Here is a 22,073-nt window from a genome sequence, read left to right as displayed (position 1 = left end):
CCCCCACTTTTTCCTTCTCTCTCTCTTTGCCTCCTGCTTCCTTTACCTTCAGGTCCTTTGCTGATGTTAATGTGTTTTTTAATTTTTTATAGCAATAGGGTTGTTAGGGTTAAGGATTTTTGCGATTTCTGATAGTTTGTGAGGGCACCACTGTGACTTCTGTGTGTGTGCGCATGTTGCCAGAGCAGCACAGTTACGCTTACTAATAAAGAGATAGTTGATCCATCACCCCCTCGTTATGCCTGTTTGATAAACAGATTCCGTGTATAACGGCGTGGCGCAGTTGGGAGAGTGGCTGTGCGCAACCCGGGGGTCCCTGGTTCAATCCCCACCTAATACCAACCTCGTCACGTCCGTTGTGTCCTGAGCAAGACACTTCACCATGGCAGCTCCCTCCATCAGTGTGTGAATGTATGTGTGAATGGGCAAATTGGGAAGTAGTGTCAAAGTGCTTTGAGTACCTTGAAGGTAGAAAAGCACTATACAAGTACAACCCATTTACCATTTAATATTTAAACGTCAGTCAAATTTTCTCCAGGTAAACCAGATAAATACTGGTTTATAGCGGTCGTCAGCCATCTTCTTTTTTTTTCAAGCTCCATGCAGGGATTTCTGACTATCCAGCAGCCCTGAATGCAACGTAACTCTCCGCCTCTTGGCAGCTGCTGAAGGACTTCCCGGATGAGCTGAGGGCCGACATCGCCATGCACCTGAACAAGGAGCTCCTCCAGCTGCCCCTCTTTGAGTCGGCCAGCAGGGGGTGCCTGCGTTCGCTCTCGCTCATCATCAAGACGTCGTTCTGCGCGCCCGGCGAGTTCCTCATCCGCCAGGGCGACGCCCTCCAGGCCATCTACTTCGTGTGCTCGGGCTCCATGGAGGTACTGAAGGACAACACCGTGCTCGCTATACTGGGTGAGTGAGTACCTTGAGTGGTGTTTTTGCCTTGGTTAATTTCTTTTTACACTTTACACACATTTAATATTTTTGGGACTATTGGCGCCCTTAAAATCCTTTCCTTTTCTCAAAACTCGACAGTGCGCCTTATAACCTGGTGCGCCTAATGTACGGAATCATTTTGGTTATGCTTACCCACATCGAAGCTATTTTATTTGGTACATGGTGAAATGATGAGTGTGACCAGTAGATGGCAGTCACACAATATGATGCCAGTCACACATAATAGATACATGTAGACTGCAATATGACTCAAGTAAACAACACCAGCATTGTATATATTCCATTGAAAATATTACACACACATTACATTACAACATGACACACGGCGCTCAAATATCTACCAAAATGTTTTAGTACAACTTTGGTAAGCTATGAAGTCGCACTGCTTGTTGGATTGTACTGTGCTTCTACATACTAGTATTATTATGGTGTGTGTATAAGGTAAAACATATAATCTGGCGTTTTATTTTGCAATATTATGCAAAAACAACTTTTCTTACCTAAAGGTACCTGCTGATCTGTATTTGGGATGTGGACAAGTCCTGAAAAATTGCGTGCGTCCGCCTTTGTGGTCCGGGATTCTTCTTTTTCTCTATTTTCTTGTTATGGGACATTCATCCTCCACTGTTGCCATTTCTAATCTAAATTAGTGTAAAGTTCTTACTTATATCTGTCAGTAAACTCGCCATTGAAGCGCTAAAACATACCAGTGTAGGGTGTTAGCATTGTTCACCTAAAAAACATTAGTTATTAGTTCTGGTTGGATGGTTTTTCAAGGGACACATTTAAGTAAAGTCTGAATGTCATTAAAACAGTTAGCTCCATCTTTTGACACTTCTTCCACTCCCGTCCTTGCACGCTACACCGCTACAACAAAGATGACGTGGAGAAGACGCTGCCGAAGGTGAGCCACGTAAATAAGACCGCCCACAAAATGACGCACCCTGAAGCGACTGTCAGAAAGCGACTTGAAGATGATCTGTAAAACATAATCCATGCAACATTTTGACCAAAGAACCACCATTACATGTTATGTAGACCACAAGGAAGTGTTTTAAATTTAGAAAAAAAAATACAATAATATCACTCCTATAATGCACCCTATAATCCGGTACGCCTTTGGTTTTAAAAAAACATCAAAAATAGACCATTCATCGTCAGTGCGCCTTATAATCCGGTCCGGAAAATACGGTATGTTTTTTTTTAGCAATTGTGGATAAATCTCAAAGGTCTTACAATAGTGCTCTGGAAAATCTGTTGTCTAAAATATAGCTTTTGTGCTGCAATTTACTTTTTTTTTTTTTTATCATACTCTGCTTCAAACACGCCATTTTGTGTGTCACTAGCTTTAATGCTAATGAGCTGTGTTTGTCTCTAGTGTGCGTATTTATCGACTTGTTGTAAATACACTCTGACTCACATTGTCTAAAGTAATTTCGAAACACAAAATTAGGCGCACAGAAATTTTAGCAATACTATTGTAGCGTAGTAAGCTACCATGTTTGACATCATGCACATTATATTTTAACACACTAGGTCAGCCTATTTGGTGAAAATTGAAATTTACAGCTGACTGACAGAGATTTGGCCGAGGTCCAAGCTTTAATTTGAGATGTGTAGTGAAACCTGCATTTTTTTTTGTTTACTCCTGGGCGTATACATAATAGATTGACGACAGAAACTACCGTAAACATTAACATTGTTTTAAAATAATAATTTGATGTATTGGTTGTGAATGAGGCTTCACGGTGGCAGAGGGGTTGGTGCGTCTGCCTCACAATACGAACGTCCTGAGTAGTCAGGGTTCAATCCCGGGCTCAGGATCTTTCTGTGTGGAGTTTGCGTGTTCTCTCCGTGAATGCATGTGTTCCCTCCGGGTACTCCGACTTCCTCCCACTTCCAAAGACATGCACCTGGGGATAGGTTGATTGGCAACACTAAATTGGCCCTAGTGTGTGAATGTGAGTGTGAATGTTGTCTGTCCATCTGTGTTGGCCCTGCGATGAGGTGGCGACTTGTCCAGGGTGTACCCCGCCTTCCGCCCGATTGTAGCTGAGATAGGCACCAGCGCCCCCCGCATCCCCAAAGGGAATAAGCGATAGAAAATGGATGGATGGGATGGGTTGTGAATGATTTTACCGACAAGTTAAATTCTTTCACAAGGTTTTAATGCGCGCGTGTGTGTGTGCGTGTGTGTGTGTGTGTGTGTGTGTGTGTGTGTGTGTGTGTGTGTGTGTGTGTGTGTGTGTGTGTGTGTGTGTGTGTGTGTGTGTGTGAGTGTGTGTGTGTGTGTGTGTGTGTAACTGCAGGGATGAAAGTGACTCCACCGCCTACCTTCATTTTGTGCGCGTCTGTTTGTGCATGTTTACGTGATAAGCAAGGACACATGTACACTTCTCCAACATCAGGTCCCGGAAAGGTCAAAATGTGTTGAAATGATTCCGTATGTCGGCGTGTGTGTGTGTCTACGCGTGTGTGTGTGTATGTGTGTAGGTGTGTTAAAGGGGGATCTAGCTCCAAATGCCAACGGCTCGTATTTGATCTTGATCATGGCACACGAACACACATCAATCGATGCAGCGCTGGGCTCATTGCTATTAAAAATGAAGAGAAAAGCTATTACATTATTAAAACATTTGGATTATTAATGCTGGAGAGTGTGTGCACAGGCTTGCTACTCCCAAACACGTTTTGTTTTTGCTTTTCTTACCAAACAACCTGCAGCGTATTTGTCAATTAATAATTTCAAGTCCTGTTTCATAAACACTTTGCAGTGAAATTGATGCAGCACAAAGATAACTAACAATTGACAACATGATTATATATTTTTAAATTACTTTCTGCCAACGCTCCAAGATTTTTCAGGACAAACTATAATTGAATTAATAATCATTCACTATATGAGATCTAAATAATTTTATATGAAATATTGTCAATAAAGATTCACAAATATAAAATTAAATATGCATACACTCAACTTAAATTAAGTACTTTAAATACAATGTGTAATAATTTTATTCTATAATTACTAATTAATATAATATAGTTTTAAATAGAAATACATACAATTTAAATTCAGTAAATAAATAAAGTATAAATGTATCATACATCTAGATTTAAATCTCAATACATACAACTTAAATAATTTAAATATAGATTAATCACAAATCTAAATTTAAATATAAAGAAATACAATCTTGAATACATAATTCACATATAAATGTATCACAAATAAAAGTTGAAAAAAATACATATAACTTAAATTAAGTAATTCAAATATCCTGTACAATCATCAGAAGTCTAAATTAAGATATAAATACTAAAATAAAAACTTAAATTTTACAATTTGAAGATCAATATATCATAAATCTAAAGACTTAAATCAAATACGTTCATTATAAATGTGTCATAAATTTAAGTTTAAATACAAAAGATTACAACCTAAATCAAGCAATTTAAATACAAATGAATCATGTGACATAGGCTGCAGGCCCCCTGTGACTCTGAGAAGGACACATGGTTGAAAATGGATGAATGGGTAATATAAATATTTAGAAAATAGAAAAAATATCAACAGATTATAATCATTAATGTATCATACATTTAAGAAATGCATCCAATCTAAATTACTTTTAATTGAATTAATTTTATTTCAATATAATAAAGCTAAGAAATTACATGAAATAATATTGATACAAATTTAAACATACATTGAAAATAAATACTGTACATGTTTGAATACAAATACATCTAAGTTCAATTAAATCATTTAATAAAAATCTATCACAACTGATTACCTATAATTGCATAATAATATTTTTATGACAAATATAATAATATATAATGAATATAATGATATACAATATAAGATAGAATCAATAAAACATTATTAATGATTGATATGCATTTTATTTGAATTTAAATCAAATAAATAACAAATATTTTGATTATATTGTCACCTTCTTACCATAATACCTGCATTTTTCAGCCAACATAATAATGAATACTGGTGACATATCAACTTAACATGATAATTAATAAATCCCAAGTGACTTTTCATTTTTCTGTGGATAATACATCAGTTTCTTCAGTCCAATACTAGAGATGTATAAACCACATGAAATATGTGTATTATGACGCTGATGCAAATTAGGCCTTTTAGCGACTTTTAGTGTCATTTGAGTTCATACTTAAATGAAAAAAGCTTGCAGCATCTGCTTTTTTCTTCTTTTTTTTTTTCATCTTAAATCATGCCCTTTCCATTAACTTTATCAACGCACACACACACACACACACACACACACACACACACACACACTCACACACCTACACACGTCTTAATGGAAGGAGGACTGATGATCGATGATGTAACCTTTTCAGCGTCCACACTGACTCTCACCATGCTCGTAAATCACCGCAGTGCATTCAGGATTAGTAACACATGTACCAGAAATTACTTCATCCAGAAGCTCTAAGCAAAATGATCCACCTCATCGTTGAGCATTGCTTCTGGAGGATAAGGAAAGAAAAGATACGTGTCATTTATAGGCAAATGTAACTGCATTCTTCATGCGTTTGAACACAAATAAACATTTATGTCAAAAGTTATCATTTCCCCAAAAAGACAAAAATTATGTGCCGCATCATCTCATATGTGAAAATTGTTTCTTATAGAGAAAAAATAAATAAATAAATATACATACAGTGTATATATATATATATATATATATATATATATATATATATATATATATATATATATATATATATATATATATATATATATATATATGACTGGCTTTTCATTGATTGATGTTTTTTTTGTGGTGGAAATGGCTTTTTCCTAGCTTCTGATTGGCTAAATTAACCTCACAGTGGGGGGTTACGGCGCCACCTGTTGCTAGAGCAAACACTTGACGCTTGTGAAAGTGTTTTTCTTGTTGTTGTTTTGTAAAGATTTGCTGAGACCTGCTTTTCTCTGGATGGCGATATAGTGCAGTATCAGAGTTAAAAAGTAGATTGTAGCTAAAAATGTTGCAAATCATTACTTTACATTACATCACATTACATCACAGATGCACGCACGCAAACACACACACACACGCACACACTGAGACATTCAGTCTGCAAAGTGTCACTTTTGGAAATCTGTCTGAGTCTCAGTTTAATGTTTGTTTGTTTGTTTTTTGCGGCGATTATTACTGCCACATTTCCCCCGAAGCTGCTGGCGGTGGTGACTTGTCATCCGTGTGACAAAAAGGGTGTGTGTGTGTGTGTGTGTGTGTGTGTGTGTGTGTGTGTGTGTGTGTGTGTGTGTGTGTGTGTGTGTGTGCGTGCGTGCGTGCGTGCGTGGGTTAGAGGGGCGAGGGCATTGCGGGTGAGAGAGAGAGCACATGAGCACAGATGAAAGAAAGATTCTACAAGATGTTGGATGCTGTTATATTCTCATTTAGCCCTCATCCCATAATGCAGTCTGTCACCACCTCCTTCCTCACTTCCTGTTCGTCACCTCGCCTTATCACACTTCCTCCTCCACGGGCCGTCTTCCTGCTTTCGTTCTTCCCCCTCTGTGGTCATCTAGCCACACATCCATCCATTTATACATTTTCTCTTATATTAATACATCCATCACTCCTTCCATTCATCTATTCTTCCATCCATCCATTCTCCCATTAATACATTCTCTCTCTTTCCAATAGATGAATGGAAGAATAGATGAATGGAAGCAGTGATGGATGTATTAATATAAGAGAAGATGTATGAATGGATGGATGTATTAATGGAAGAATAGATGCATCTATTCTTCCATTAATACATCCCTCCATTTACACATCCATTCGTCTATACATATATATATATATATTCTTCCATTCATATATTCTTCCATTCATCGATCCATCCATTCTTTTATACAGCTATTCTTTCATTAATACATCCATCCATTTATATGTCCATTCTTCTATTGATACATCCATCCATCTTTCCATTCATCTATTTTTCCATCCATCTGTTTATGTTTATTCTTCCATTAATACATGCATTATTCCATGTATACAACTATTATTCCTTTAATACATGCATCCATCCATTTATACATCCATTCTTCTATTAATACATCCATTACGCCTTCTTTCATCTATTCTTCCATTCATCCATCCACCCATTTATACAAACCCCGTTTCCATAAAAGTTGGGAAATTGTGTTAGATGTAAATATAAACGGAATACAATGATTTACAAATCCTTTTCAACCCATATTCGATTGAATGCACTACAAATAATAATTATTAAGAATTTCATGGCTGCAACACGAGCCAAAGTAGTTGGGAAAGGGAATGTTCACCACTGTGTTACATCATCTTTTCTTTTAACAACACTCAATAAACGTTTGGGAACTGAGGAAACTAATTGTTGAAGCTTTGAAAGTGGAATTCTTTCCTATTCTTGTTTTATGTAGAGCTTCAGTTGTCCAACAGTCCGGGGTCTCCGCTGTCGTATTTTACGCTTCATAATGTGCCACACAATTTCGATGGGAGACAGGTCTGGACTGCAGGCGGGCCAGGAAAGTACCCACACTCTTTTTTTTACAAAGACATGCTGTTGTAACACGTGCTGAATGTGGCTTAGTATTGTCTTGCTGAAATAAGCAGGGGCGTCCATGAAAAAGACGGCGCTTGGATGGTCGCATATGTTGTTCCAAAACCTGTATGTACCTTTCAGCATTAATGGTGCCTTCACAGATGTGTAAGTTACCCATGCCTTGGGCATTAATGCACCCCCATACCATCACAGATGCTGGCTTTTGAACTTTGCGTCGATATTAGTCTGGATGGTTCGCTTCCCCTTTGGTCCGGATGACACGATGTCGAATATTTCCAAAAACAATTTGAAATGTGGACTCGTCAGACCACAGAACACTTATCTACTGTATCAGTCCATCTTAGATGATCTCGAGCCCAGAGAAGCTGGCAGCGTTTCTGGATGTTGTTGACAAATGGCTTTCGCTTTGCATAGTAGAGCTTTAACTTGCACTTACAGATGTAGCGACGAACTGTATTTAGTGACAGTGGTTTTCTGAAGTGTTCCTGAGCCCATGTGGTGATATCCTTTAGAGATTGATGTCGGTTTTTGATACATTGCCGTCTGAGGGATCGAAGGTCATGGTCATTTAATGTTGGTTTCCGGCCATGCCGCTTACGTAGAGTGAATTCTCCAGATTCTCCAAACCTTTTGATGATATTATGGACTTTAGATGTAGAAATCCCTACATTTCTTGCAATTGCACTTTGAGAAACGTTGTTCTTAAACTGTTTGACTATTTGCTCCTGCAGTTGTGGACAAAGGGGTGTACCTCGCCCCATCCGTTGAGCATTTTTTGGGAAGCTGTTTTTATACCCAATCATGGCACCCACCTGTTTCCAATTAGCCTGCACACCGGTGGGATGTTCCAAAAAATTGTTGGATGAGCATGCCTCAACTTTATCAGTATTTATTGCCACCTTTCCCAACTTCTTTGTCACGTGTTACTGGCATCAAATTCTAAAGTTAATGATGATTCGCAAAAAAAAAAAAAGTTTATCAGTTTGTACATCAAATATGTTGTCTCGGTATTATATTCAACTGAATATGGGTTGGAAATGATTTGCAAATCATTGTATTCCGTTTATATTTACATCTAACACAATTTCACAACTCATAGGGAAACGGGGTTTGTACATATATTCTTCTATGAATACATCCATCCATCTTTCCATTCATCTATTTGACATTCCATCCATTTATACATCTATATTTGCATTAATACATCTAGCCATACTTTCTACCATTTATATATAATTCCTTCATTAATACATCCATCCATCTTTTCTTCCATTTATAAATGCATCCTTCCATTTATACATCTATTCCTCCATTAAAAATGCATCCATCCATGTATGTCTATTCTTACATGAATAAAAACATCCATCCATTTATACATCTATTCTTCCATTCATAAATCCATCAAATATACATGTATTATTCTATAATGAATCATTTATCAATCCATACATTCATCTATTACATCCAACCATTCATCTATTCTTTCATCAATTTATGCATCCATCAATTTTTATAGCTATTCTTCAATTAATACATGTGTTTATCCATTCATTCATGTATTCTTCCATTCATCCATCTATCCATTTATACTTCTATTCTTCCATTAATACATGCATCAATGTACACATCCATTTTTCTATTATTACATCATCTATCCCTCATTCATCTATATTTCCATCCATCCAGCCATCCATCCATTTATACTGTACATATATTCTTACATTAATAAATCCATTAATTTATACATCCATTATTCTATTAATACTTTCATCTATCCTTCCATTCATCTATTATTCCATCCATCATCCATCCATCATTTATTTTTATTCTTCCATTAACACCTGCATTCATCCATGTATACATCCATTCTTCCATCCATCCATTTTTAGAGCTATTCTTCCAATAATACATGCATCCACCCATTTTTACATCCATTCATACATCAATACATATATTCATTCACCCATCCATGTATACATCCATTATTACATCAGTACATCTATTTATCCATCCATCTATCCATTTATACATCTATTTTTCTATTAGGCATCTATTTATCCATCCATGTATCCATGGATTTATCCATCCATCCATTTATGCATCTGTCAATACATTATTACATGCATCCATCCATTTATACATACAATTGACAAAAAGACATAAATAAAAACCTCTGCCTTGTTTTTAACAAATACTTTGGCCTACTACGCTACTGTATTTTAATGTTGGTCATCATGATGGTACTTGGTGAACAAAGAATGTGAATCACTGATATAATCAATTTATTCATCATCCCTGTGTGTGTGTGTGTGTGTGTGTGTGTGTGTGTGTTTGTGTGTGTGTGTGTGTGTGTGTGTGTGTGTGTGTGTGTGTGTGTGTGTGTGTGTGTGTGTGTACGCGCGCGTGTGTGTGCGCAGGTAAAGGCGATCTGATCGGCTCAGACTCTCTGACCAAGGAGCAGGTGATCAAAACCAACGCCAACGTCAAGGCGCTGACCTACTGCGACCTTCAGTACATCAGTCTGAAGGGCCTCCGAGAGGTGCTGAGACTTTACCCCGAGTACGCCCAGAAGTTCATCAGCGAGATCCAGCACGACCTCACCTACAACCTGCGTGACGGCCACGGCAGTGACGTAAGTAACACAACAGAACATTGCAACATCGAACGCAGCCTTTCCCCCAGCTTTGACTTGGTTTGGTTCAAATGGTTAAAAAAAAAATTTTTTTTACCATTTTTACGACATATATTATGATTTTACTGCATTCATTTAAGAATGCAATTTTAAAATGTATTTTTAAAATTAAATAAATAAATACATTTAAGAACTAAAAATGCAATAAATAATCAAGTATGTGTAATATACTCAAAATATTATATTTTGGAATACATTTTAACTGACCATGTTTGGAAAAAAGATCCTGTTTAGAACAATTTCTACCACTTGTCCCTTTCGGGATTGCGGGGGGTACTGGATGCAACATAATACAGTACAGCTAAACTGAATATTATTAACTTAAACACCTTTTATGCACTTGGTGCAAACAGGGATAGGGAAGAACGGGGTTAGTTGTCACACGTGGTGGTTGTTACGTCCGTTATATCTCACCACCAGAGGGCACTGTCTCTCAAATTCTGGTATGGAAATGTACAAAATTGGGATCAGAGGACTATGAAAGACTTGACACAAAAGGGACGGCCTTGCTTGGTTGGTAGAGCGGCCGGGTCAGCAACTTGCACCGTCCTAGTTACGTCCACGGTGTTCTTGGGCAAGACACTTCACCCTTGCTCCTGATGGGTCGTGGTTAGGGGCTTGCATGGCAGCTCTGGCCATCAATGTGTGAATGTGTGTACAAATGGGTGAATGTAGAAATAGTGTCAAAGCGCTTTGAGTACCTTAAAGGTAGAAAAGCGCTTTACAAGTATAACCCATTTATCCATCCATCCATCCATTTTCTACCGCTTAATCCCTTTTGGGGTCGCGGGGGGGGGGCACTGGCGCCTATCTCAGCTACAATCGGGCGGAAGGCGGGGTACACCCTGGACAAGTTGCCACCTCATCACAGGGCCAACACAGATAGACAGACAACATTCACACTCACATTCACACACTAGGGCCAATTTACTGTTGCCAATCAACCTATCCCCAGGTGCATGTCTTTGGAAGTGGGAGGAAGCCGGAGTACCCGGAGGGAACCCACGCATTCACGGGGAGAACATGCAAACTCCACACAGAAAGATCCCGAGCCTGGATTTGAACCCAGGACTGCAGGAACTTCACGGGGAGAACATGCAAACTCCACACAGAAAGATCCCGAGCCTGGATTTTAACCCAGGACTGCAGGAGCTTCGTATTGTGACCCATTTACCATCTTCCATATTTCCTTGAATAGTCGCCGGGGTGCTAATTAGTTTAAGACCTCTCCTCACTCATTCAAAGCATGCGGTAAAAATAAGCAGGCGCTAATAATCTTAAATCCTCTTCTCACCCCTGTGCTTACAATGGTATAGAGCAAAAAAATGAATGTGATATAAAAAACAAATTGTAAAAATGATTCTGCGTCCGCGGCCCGGTGGCTGGGAACAACTGCTCCATACAATGTCATCACGCTCGCTTTTACACCATGCTGTCTGTGTGCCATTTCGCTGCTTCTAATAAGAGCTTGCAATGCATACTTGCTCAACAGCCATACCTTTTACACTGATGTTTGTGATGTGGACGGCTTTTACTAGTGTGCGGCACACTCCGTGAACCCTCACCAAGCACATTTCTGGAGAGCATTGGCTCTGTGGCACATTGTAAACACAGCATAGGGATTACCCATAATGCCGTGTATCGGTGACGCTTGGCTATTATACACGCGCCCCCAACCCTGCCCACCTCAACCAACGCACGGAGGGAGGAGAGGGGGTGGTGGGGGGGCAGGGTTTGGTGCCAGCGGGTTATTGGACGGTGCAGCCCGGAGTCGTGGATGCATTGCATTGTGGGTAGGTGTTGTGTTGCGTTTGTGGTGCGTTGCAGGGCGTATGTTCTCCAGAAGTGTGTTTGTCATCGTTTAATGTGGGTTTGCGGAGTGTGGCGCGTGTTGGTGGGAGTGTTGAAGTTGTTTTGTATCGCAACCATTAGTGTGATCCGTGTGGCTGTGGAACAATATCACTGGTTTCCAAATAACCAGCCTTTATTGAAAAAATCTCCGCCGTCTTTTTGAAGATGTCAGGGAAAACGTCACTCTCTACGTCACAAAATTGATCTGGCGCTTAAAGTAAGCATGCGTTAATTCATTCGGGGAGTGAGTCTGCTGGCCAGTATTTCAAGTCAGGTGGATATTACAGTTCCGGCAGCTCATCAAGGATATGCGGTGTAACTAATTGTTCATTGACAGCTTTTCAATATTGAAGTCTAGATTTTACACAATGACTTTATAACAAATTAATTGTTAAATCTTTAATCGGCCTTTACACGGTTATTAGACTTGATGCTAACAAGAATTTCAATTAAGATTGTCCTACGGAATGTCTTTGTGGGTTTGTTATTTCATATAGAGGGATCAGGGGCTCTTGATTGTTTTAGTTGTTGGTGATTTCAATCTCCATGTTGATAACTCCTCTTGTCCCTTGGTAGCCGAGCTGGACTCTCTTATGGACTCATTCCACTTATTACATCATTTATCGGGTCCAACTTACTCAAAAGGTCATACTTTAGATCTGTGTTTTTCTTTTGTTGTAAAAATTGACCAATTAAGTATTGAAGACCTTTAAATAAGCGACATCTATTGCATTGTTTTTAATTCGTGGTACTCCCTGACTCACTCTACTTCCAAAGTGAGGAAACAGACACACATTCTAAATGACTCTACAATCAGCAGGTTTTCTGTTGTTTTTGACCCAACAACTTTTGCTAGCTGTGATGATGTCCATACATCTACAACTAACTTCAATCATTATTGTCTGACAGTAGCACCAGCTAAAAACACTTTAAGATCTTATGATAAACGTTGTCCATGGATGCCATCCATCCATCCATCCATTCTCTTTGGCCTATCCGAGGTCGGGTCGCGGAAGCAGCAGCCTAAGCAGGGAAGCCCAGACTTCCCTCTCCCCAGCCACTTCGTCTAGCTCTTCCCGGGGGATCCCGAGGCGTTCCCAGGCCAGCCGGGAGACGTAGTCTTGCCAACGTGTCCTAGGTCTTCCCCGTGGCCTCCTCCCTAGGGAGGCGTTCTGGTGGCATCCTGACCAGATGCCCGAACCACCTCATCTGGCTCCTTTCGATGTGGAGGAGCAGCGGCTTTACTATGAGTTCTTCCCGGATGACAGAGCTTCTCACCCTATCTCTAAGGGAGAGCCCCGCCACACGGCGGAGGAAACTCATTTTGGCCGCTTGTACCCGTGATCTTATCCTTTCGGTCATGACCCAAAGCTCATTACCATAGGTGAGGATGGGAACGTAGATTGACCGGTAAATTGAGAGCTTTGCCTTCCGGCTCAGCTCCTTCTTCACCACAATGGATCGGTACAACGTCCGCATTACTGAAGACGCCGCACCGATCCGCCTGTTGATCTCACGATCCACTCTTCCCTCACTCGTGAACAAAATTCCTAGGTACTTGAACTCCTCCATTTGGGGCAGGGTCTCCTCCCCAACCCGGAGATGGCATTCCACCCTTTTACGGGCGAGGAACCATGGACTCGGACTTGGAGGTGCTGATTCTCATTCCGGTCGCTTCACACTCGGATGCGAACCGATCCAGTGAGAGCTGAAGATCCCTGCCAGATAAAGCCATCAGGACCACATCATCTGCAAAAAGCAGAGACCTAATCCCGTGGCCACCAAACCGGAACCCCTCAACGCCTTGACAGCGCCTAGAAATTCTGTCCATAAAAGTTATGAACAGAATCGGTGACAAAGGAGAGCCTTGGCGGAGTCCAATCCTCACTGGAAATGTGTTCGACATACTGCCGGCAATGCGGACCAAGCTCTGACGCTGATCGTACAGGGAGCGGACCGCCACAATAAGACAGTCCGATACCTCATACTCTCTGAGCACTCCTCACAGGAATTCCCGAGGGACACGGTCGAATGCCTTCTCCAAGTCCACAAAGCACATGTAGACTGGTTGGGCAAACTCCCATGCACCCTCAAGAACCCTGCCGAGAGTATAGAGCTGGTCCACAGTTCCACGACCAGGACGAAAACCACACTGTTCCTCTTGAATCCGAGGTTCGGCTATCCGGCGTAGCCTCCTCTCCAGTACACCTGAGGAAACCTTACCGGGAAGGCTGAGAAGTGTGATCCCACGATAGTTGGAATACACCCTCCGGTCCCCCTTCTTAAAGAGAGGTACCACCACCCCGGGGGCTCTTTATTGTATTAATCCATGTAGTATTAGTATTAGTCCTTGTATGAATGAAGCCATTTCCAGCTTTAGGAGAAGCTGTCGGAAAAACTAACGTTTGTGGAAAGCCACACAATTAGAAGTCCATTGACTCCATTTTAAAGAAATGATAATGGAGCTAAAGTAGGCTGACCATATTCTGAAATCCCAAAAAGAAGACACATATATGCGTGCCAGGGCGCATGCACGCCAAGTCCGGGACTAGGTGAACATTTGCCAATGATACTTGAACTTGTTTTATAAATAATATATTTATTTAAATAAAGCACTTTTTCTCCTCTGTTGACAGCAGCGTTGGCGCTAGGAATTTTCCCATGTCCAATTGTCCCATGGACCCCATCAAGTCATATAAATCGGCTCCCACGGTAAATTTTTGGAGTCCCACTTTTTTGTAAGCATTTTGAAAACAAATGATAAACTTATGCATTGTACTGTTATATCTCACATTATATATTGTATTTTGGAAAAATGTTGTCATAAACGTTACTTAATTCATGAAAAGAAATAATAAAAAAAAGAAGACAAATTTGTATGCATTATGTAAATGTATTCAGTAATAAACATTCATTCAATTTGATCTTTCCTTCATGGATCTAAACCATAATTGCCAACCATCACGATTTTTCCGGGAGACTCCTGAGTATCAGTGCCCCTCCGTAAAACCTCCCGGGGCAACCATTCTCCCTGATTTCTCGCGATTTTCACCCAAACAACATTATTGAGAGCGTGCCGTGATGGCACTGCCTTTAACGTCTTCTGCAAACTGTCGTTGCGTCAGCTTTCCCTCCATACAAAACAATTTGCCGGCCAAGCCGCGCTTTGTATGCCGCTTTTAAAGACACACGTAAGTGACTGCAAGACATATGTGATCAACAGCCATACAGGTCACACTGAGGGTAGCCATATAAACAACTTTAACACTATTACAAATATGCGCCACACTTTGAACCCACACCAAACAAGAATGACAAACACATTTCGGGAGAACATCTGCACCGTAACTCAACATAAACACAACAGAACAAATACCCAGATACCCTTGCAGCAGTAACTATTCCGGGACGCTACAATAAACACCCCCGCTACCACCAGACCGCGCCCACCCACATCTCAACTGAGGTTTCAAGGTTGGCAAGTATGATCTAAACTCTACCGCTGCTGAAGTTTTTTCTATGTTTTTATTTAATAAGTTGTATGTGTATTTATTTTGGTATAAAAGTGTTAAAAATGTTTTTCTTCAGTCATGAAATAATGATAATGGTGTGCCAGGGCATACATACATTTTATATTTAACACATAAATCTCTGGAGTCTACATCAACTTCAGATCTATTCCTCATTTCAAATTGTTTAGTTTTTTTTTACGTTGTTTTTTTTTTGTTTGTTTGTTTTTGCTTTTTTGTCAAACAAACTGTTTTTTTTTTTGGGCAAACACACAAAATATGCAAAATCTTCCACCAAAAATATTTTTCAAAGTGGAATATTTGATGGACGTAATCGGGGTTGAGGTGGGGGGGTTGGGGGTAACGGGGTGTGTATATTGTAGCGTCCCGGAAGAGTTAGTGCTACAAGGGATTCTGGGTATTTGTTCTTTTGTGTTTGTTGTTTTACGGTGCGGATGTTCTCCCGAAACGTGTTTGTCATTCCTGTTTGGTGTGGGTTTACAGTGTGGCGCATATTTGTAACAGTGTTAAAGTTGTTTATACGGCCACCCTCAGTGTGACCTGTATGGTTGTTGATCAAGTATGCCTTTATTGACAAACAATTCACTATCTCACTCTCTCTATATCTGCCCCTCTCTCACGAATGTAGCTGCGTGCGCACACCTCACAATTCGTTTGGTTTTCGACCCTTTCTTAACCCTGGACGTACATTGAGAGTGAACGCAACTCTGACTCAAAACGCCGGACGTTTGAGGCATTTAGGAAACTCCGCCCGGACAGACCGGACAGCCCCGGAAAAGAGGACATGTCCGGGGAAAAGAGGACGTATGGTCAGCCTAGCTAAATGTAATGATGAAACATGCTCTGCTTTCTTTTCAAATCTGTTTTTGCATAATAGGTAAAACCCCTAGAGTCTAATTTGACACTATTGACAAACTTGTTGCATGTCCATGTCCTCAGGTGCTGTAATAGATTTTTGAACTTTTTAGTGAACAAGGTGCAAGACATAAGGGCCATTATTAGTCCTCCCTTGAATGGTGTGTGCACTACCCCAGCCCCTGTGTGCCCATCATGGATGATCAGGTTTTAGTTGGCAAAATAAAACCCACAACGAGCCCCTACTCCACCCATCCATTTTCTACCGCTTGTCCCTTTCGGGGTCACCCGAATTTAGGTGAGATAGGCTCCAGCCCCTACTCCACTTTTCTTAAATGTTTTGATGCTGTTGGTCCTTGGGTGGTAAAATTTATAAACCTTTTACTTCAGCCTGGCTCGATACCCAGCTTTTTTAAACATGCTGTGGTGAATCCCATCCTTAAAAAACGTAATCTTGATCCTGTCATGTCTTGTGATCATGTTTTGTTTAGTTATGTTCTGTTTTGCTTAAGACTCTCGTTTTTGCACTTCCTTGTTTGCTTTGTTACCATAACTACCAATCAGTTCACCTCACGATCACGCACCTGATTAATTTGAACTCACACACCGGTTTTCAATCACCACATCACTATTTAAGCCTGTCATTTTCTGCTGGTCGTCCTGGCGTCATTGTGTTCGTTCCATGCTCTGTTCTTGTTTCATGCCAAAGTTCATGCTGTTCTTTTCTAGTCACAGTAAGTTTTGTGTGCGTTATGTTCATAGTTTATGTTAAAGTGTTAGTTTTGTTTCTTTAGCTAAGTTGTGCGTCCACAGTGAGTGCTTTTTGTTTGTACCTTTTTAGTCACAATTAAATCACGTTTTTACCTAAACGCCATGTCCCGAGTTGTCCGTCTGCCTTCCCGGGTGACCGACTCCGCAGCAAGCTGCGACCCCTCTGTGACAGATCCGGTGAAGCCTATAAATTACCGGCCCATACAAAAACTTCCCTTCATGTCAAAAATCATTGAAAAAGTGGTAGCTAAGCAGCTAACTTCATTTTTGAAACAGCATGATTTTTACGGTAAATACCAATCTGGCTTTAGGTTTTTTCGCTTCACCAAACTGCTGTTTTGAAAGTTTCCAGTGACGTGATGATGGCCGCTAACTCTGCTCGCTACACAGTTTTGGTTTGCATGGTGGGGGCCCTCAATACATCACTGACTTGCTTTGCCCCTACTCTTCAGGGTGCAGCCTGCAGTCTCCAGGCCAGGGTCTTCTAAAGATCCCCAAAACTTGTTTTAAAACCAGCGAAGACTTGGCATTCCAGGCTATAGCTCCCAGACTCTGGAACACTTTGCACCAGTCCCTTTTGTGATCTTTACTGTGTTGAAACTTTTAAGAAACATTTGAAAACTTCTCTTTTTAGTAAAGCTTTTAGTTAATGCACCTTTTAACTATAATTTTTAATCCACCTTGTATCCTTTTCATGATGTTGCCCCTGTTGTTTTAAATTGAATTGTTCACCTATGTTTTGTACAGCGCTTTGTGACTTTATCTGTGAAAAGCGCTTTATAAATAAAATTTACTTACTTACTTAACCTTTTTGACCTAGTGGGTCCAACGTTTCCACTAAAGAAGAGCCCGGGGGCCAAAATGGAATTTTTAATCTTACTCATGATTTTTATTGTATTTAATAATTGTATCTAACCTTGTCAGGTGATATGAAACCACTTGTTAATCACAACTAGTATTATTATTTTAACACATAAAGAATGTAGGGTACCTGTAAATAACTGACGAAAAATACATGTACATACAATTATGTCATGCTAAAATAAATAAACTAATAATGAATATGTTTCCTAACTAAACTTTCAATAAAATTAAAGTGCAAATTAAAATACAGCTTCAGCTCTTTAGTCATAATTTGTACACTCAAGAAACTTATCTGACTTTATCTCCAGTCTTCTTCTGTTTGTTTATATAGTCTCTACTGCCACAAGTGGTGGAAAAGTGTATTACTGCAGCCATTACAGAATACAGCTGAGAACAATTGTATTTTTTGGAGGCCCTCTCGGTGGCGCTCGCTGCCCAAAAGTGGTTAAGAAACACTGCTGTGTATCACATGGACAGTAGGCATGACTAAATATGAGTTTCTTGCTCATGTTCTTTGCTCATTTTGTCGTCAGATCCATTAACTCAAACGTTCAAATGTAGTTCTGCCTTATATTGCCTTTTTAAAATCAAAATGTTGACAACCAAGCTCATAGGGTCACAAAGTCTGAGAGTGTATTTGATAGTTTGTGACCTCATTCAACACCTTGAGCTTCAATTGAATGCCAGACTAACTAGTGAAAGATGTTTGGATAATGAGCAAGGCACATCAAGTAAAAAGTATGACAACCAGCCCATGTGGTCTTGATGGGCATTAGAGTGCGGTAGGGGTGGTGCGGTATACCAGTGCTATATACTGCCTCGGAAAAATACCAGTATTTTTTATTTTTTTATTTTTTACGGACATCAACGCGCCGTCGTCTCGTCGTGACATTGTCAGTAATACGAGGAGAGGTCCATGTTCGGCAATGCACACGTACAGAGAACATACAAGCAGACACGTGTGAAGACATATGAGGCAGAATGTACGGATTTTGGCTAAAAACAAACAATAAATATAAACACTGAAGCGCCGCTCTATACACGGTGCTTTAAAAAATAGCTAGCTAGCAGCTAACATCCATCCGCAGTCTGCAGTGTTTTAGCTACTTCGAAATCCTCTCCTCCACGGCGGCAAATACTAACTACGTTTCTTACAAGTATTATCCCTGCAGGACAAGGAATAGCTAAATATGCTTCACTACACATCGTAGGATAGAATAGCTAATCGCTAACAGCAAGCTAGTGCTCCGCAATGTAAACAAATTGGTAGATCTAAAAATACATCCGACTGCAATGAGACTAAGTACAAGAGTTGATACAACAATGATCACATCAATATTTTATATTATCACATAACCTTTTGCCTTTTTTTTCATTGTTTATCAATTAATTAGTTTGCAATTAATGTAAAGTACCCAAACAACAAAGGAATGAGTGCTTATTACATTTTTGACAGAAGTGTAGATAGAACACGTTAAAACAGAAAGTAAACCGATGTTGTAGTCGTAATGATTTGTGCAGTCCTTTGAGACATTTGTGATTTGGGGCTATATAAATAAACATTGATTGATTGATTGATTGACTGATTGATGTTAGCAGTAAATGAAGATCTGAATTAATAATCCATTTCCAACTGCTAATCCCTCATCATTTTACCAAAATAATAGAATGAGAAATGACACTATATGTTACTGCATACGTCAGCAGCCAAACTAAGAGCCTTTGTTGGCCTACTTACTACTAAAATAGTAGTTGCTTGGAATGAGTAGTTGTCTAGTATGTTCGCTATCTTATTTTATGACAAAATTATTATTTGAGTTAAATAAGAAACATATGTTTGACCTGCTCAGTGGCCTTTTGGTTAGAATGTCCGCCCTGTGATCGGTAGGTCGTGCGTTCAAACCCCGGCCGAGTCATACCAAAGACTATAAAAATGGGACCCGTTACCTCCCTGCTTGGCACTCCGCATCAAGGGTTGGAATTGGCGGTTAAAAATGAATCCCGAGTGCGCCCACCGCTGCTGCTTACTGCTCCCCTCACCTCCCAGGGGGTGGAACAAGGGGATGGGTCAAACGCAGAGAGTAATTTCACCATGCCTAGTGTGTGTGTGTGACTATCAGTGTTACTTTAACTTTAATGTATCATAAGATATTATGTTAAAATGAAGCCAATAATTAAAATTTTTGTGGTCCTCTTTTATTTTGAAAAGTATCAAAATACATGTTGGACAATCTTAGAGTGCGGTTTAGTTTGCGTTCGCTCATGTAGTTTATGTCCGCGGTCACAATGGTGCCAAATAATGAGTTGTACATATGTGATTAGTGTGACACGTGCTTCGGGAGTGTTGTTATGCGGAAAGTGTGTGCCCAGGAATGCACAATGGCACACCTCCACGTGCAGCCTCCCTCTTACATGCAAAATAAAAGCCTCAGGTGATGCTCACCTTAAGAGGAGGCCTCTTTGTTGGACGAGCATGACCTGGCTAACGTGACTCTACTACACACACACGCTGATGTTGACAGCGCGGAGTGAAGTCAGACACACAAACAGAGTAGCGGGTGCGGCGGCATTGAGCGCTGGGAGCCCAGAATAGCTCAGTGCTGCTGTTTGAAGCCGCCCCGCTACTAAAAATAGAGCGGGGGGGGAAGCATGGGCTCTCCCATGCTGGCTGTGTCCCCTGCAGCTGCTGCTAAGATTGGATCACGGCGGGTATAAATAGACCAGCCAGCCGCGGAGGAGGAGGAAGAAGAGCGTGCATGTTGACTAGCTTTGTTTTCTATTGCAGTGCATTTTTAAATCCAACTCACACACACTTGACATGAATGAGCGGTTGTCCACCAGGACGCATGTGGAGGACAGCTGAGTGTGTTGTTGTTTATGCACACTCAGCAGCACGACTGGTCATGTTCAACACAACAACACTCATTATCCTTGCTTGATGCATTGAAGGATGGATGCAAGGAAGGCTGGGTGGATGGATGCATCAGTGCATTGATGAACGGTTATTTGTGCTGACTGATGAGTGTGTGGATGGATGAATACTTTATAGGTGTGTGTGTGTGTGCGTGCGTGTGTTTGTCTGTGTGTGTGTCTGTGTGTGAGTGGGGTGTTGGTGGTTGGACGTATGTATGGATGTGCTGTGTTGACAGATGAGAGAAGAGTGGGTGGATATGTGGATGGATATACATACTGTATGGATGGATGAGTGGAGAGATGAATGGATGATGTAGGCCTACATACATACTTTATGGCTGGATGAGTGAACTGGTTTATGGATGTATAGATAGATGAGTGGAGATGCAGAAATGGAGGAGTGGTGGGTGGCATGGATGAATGTATACACTGTATGTACGAATGGATAGGTGGGGACTGTATGGATGGATGTATATATGTATAAGTGAATGAGTGGATGGATGGATGAGTAGGAGGAAGCATGGATGGTTGTATATATTGATGGCTGGATGGATGTACACATGTATGGGTGGATGAGTGGAGGTGCATGAATGGATGTATATATGGATGGATGCATGAGTGGGGGATAAATAGATGGATGTACATACATATGTATGAATCGATTAGTGTGGGGGATGCATAGATGGATGTACATTTATATGGGTGGATGAGTGGGGAATGCATGGATGGATGTATTTATGGATGGATGAGGGGGATGCATGGATGGATGTACATACATATCTGGATAAGTTGGGAATGTATGGATGGATGTTTATACGTATAAGTAAGTGGATGTATGTATGGATGACTATACATTTGGATGGATGAATGAGTAGCGGGATGCATGGATGGATGTACATATGTATGTATGGATAAGTGGGGGCTACCTGGATGGATGTATATGTGGATGTATGCATGAGTGGGGGATGAATAGATGGATGTACATTTATATGGGTTGATGAGAGGGGAATGCATGGATGGATGTATTTATGGATGGATGA

The 22,073-nt window shown here is 40.4% G+C and overlaps 1 protein-coding gene across 1 annotated transcript in view; it reads left to right on the top strand.

Annotated features, from left to right (window-relative positions):
• kcnh3 (potassium voltage-gated channel, subfamily H (eag-related), member 3) overlaps positions 1–22,073 on the top strand; it is a 284,953-nt gene that overhangs the window by 253,391 nt on the left and 9,489 nt on the right. The window contains exons 10-11 of the mRNA XM_061879639.1: positions 663–912; positions 9,975–10,189. Coding sequence (XP_061735623.1) covers positions 663–912; positions 9,975–10,189 — 465 coding nt within the window. The remainder of the gene's footprint in view (positions 1–662; positions 913–9,974; positions 10,190–22,073) is intronic.

This window comes from Nerophis ophidion, linkage group LG19, assembly GCF_033978795.1.
Source record: "Nerophis ophidion isolate RoL-2023_Sa linkage group LG19, RoL_Noph_v1.0, whole genome shotgun sequence".
NCBI classification, from domain to species: Eukaryota; Metazoa; Chordata; class Actinopteri; order Syngnathiformes; family Syngnathidae; genus Nerophis; species Nerophis ophidion.
The sequence above is the reverse complement of the archived record's forward strand: the minus strand, read 5'-3'. Positions and strand labels throughout refer to the sequence as shown.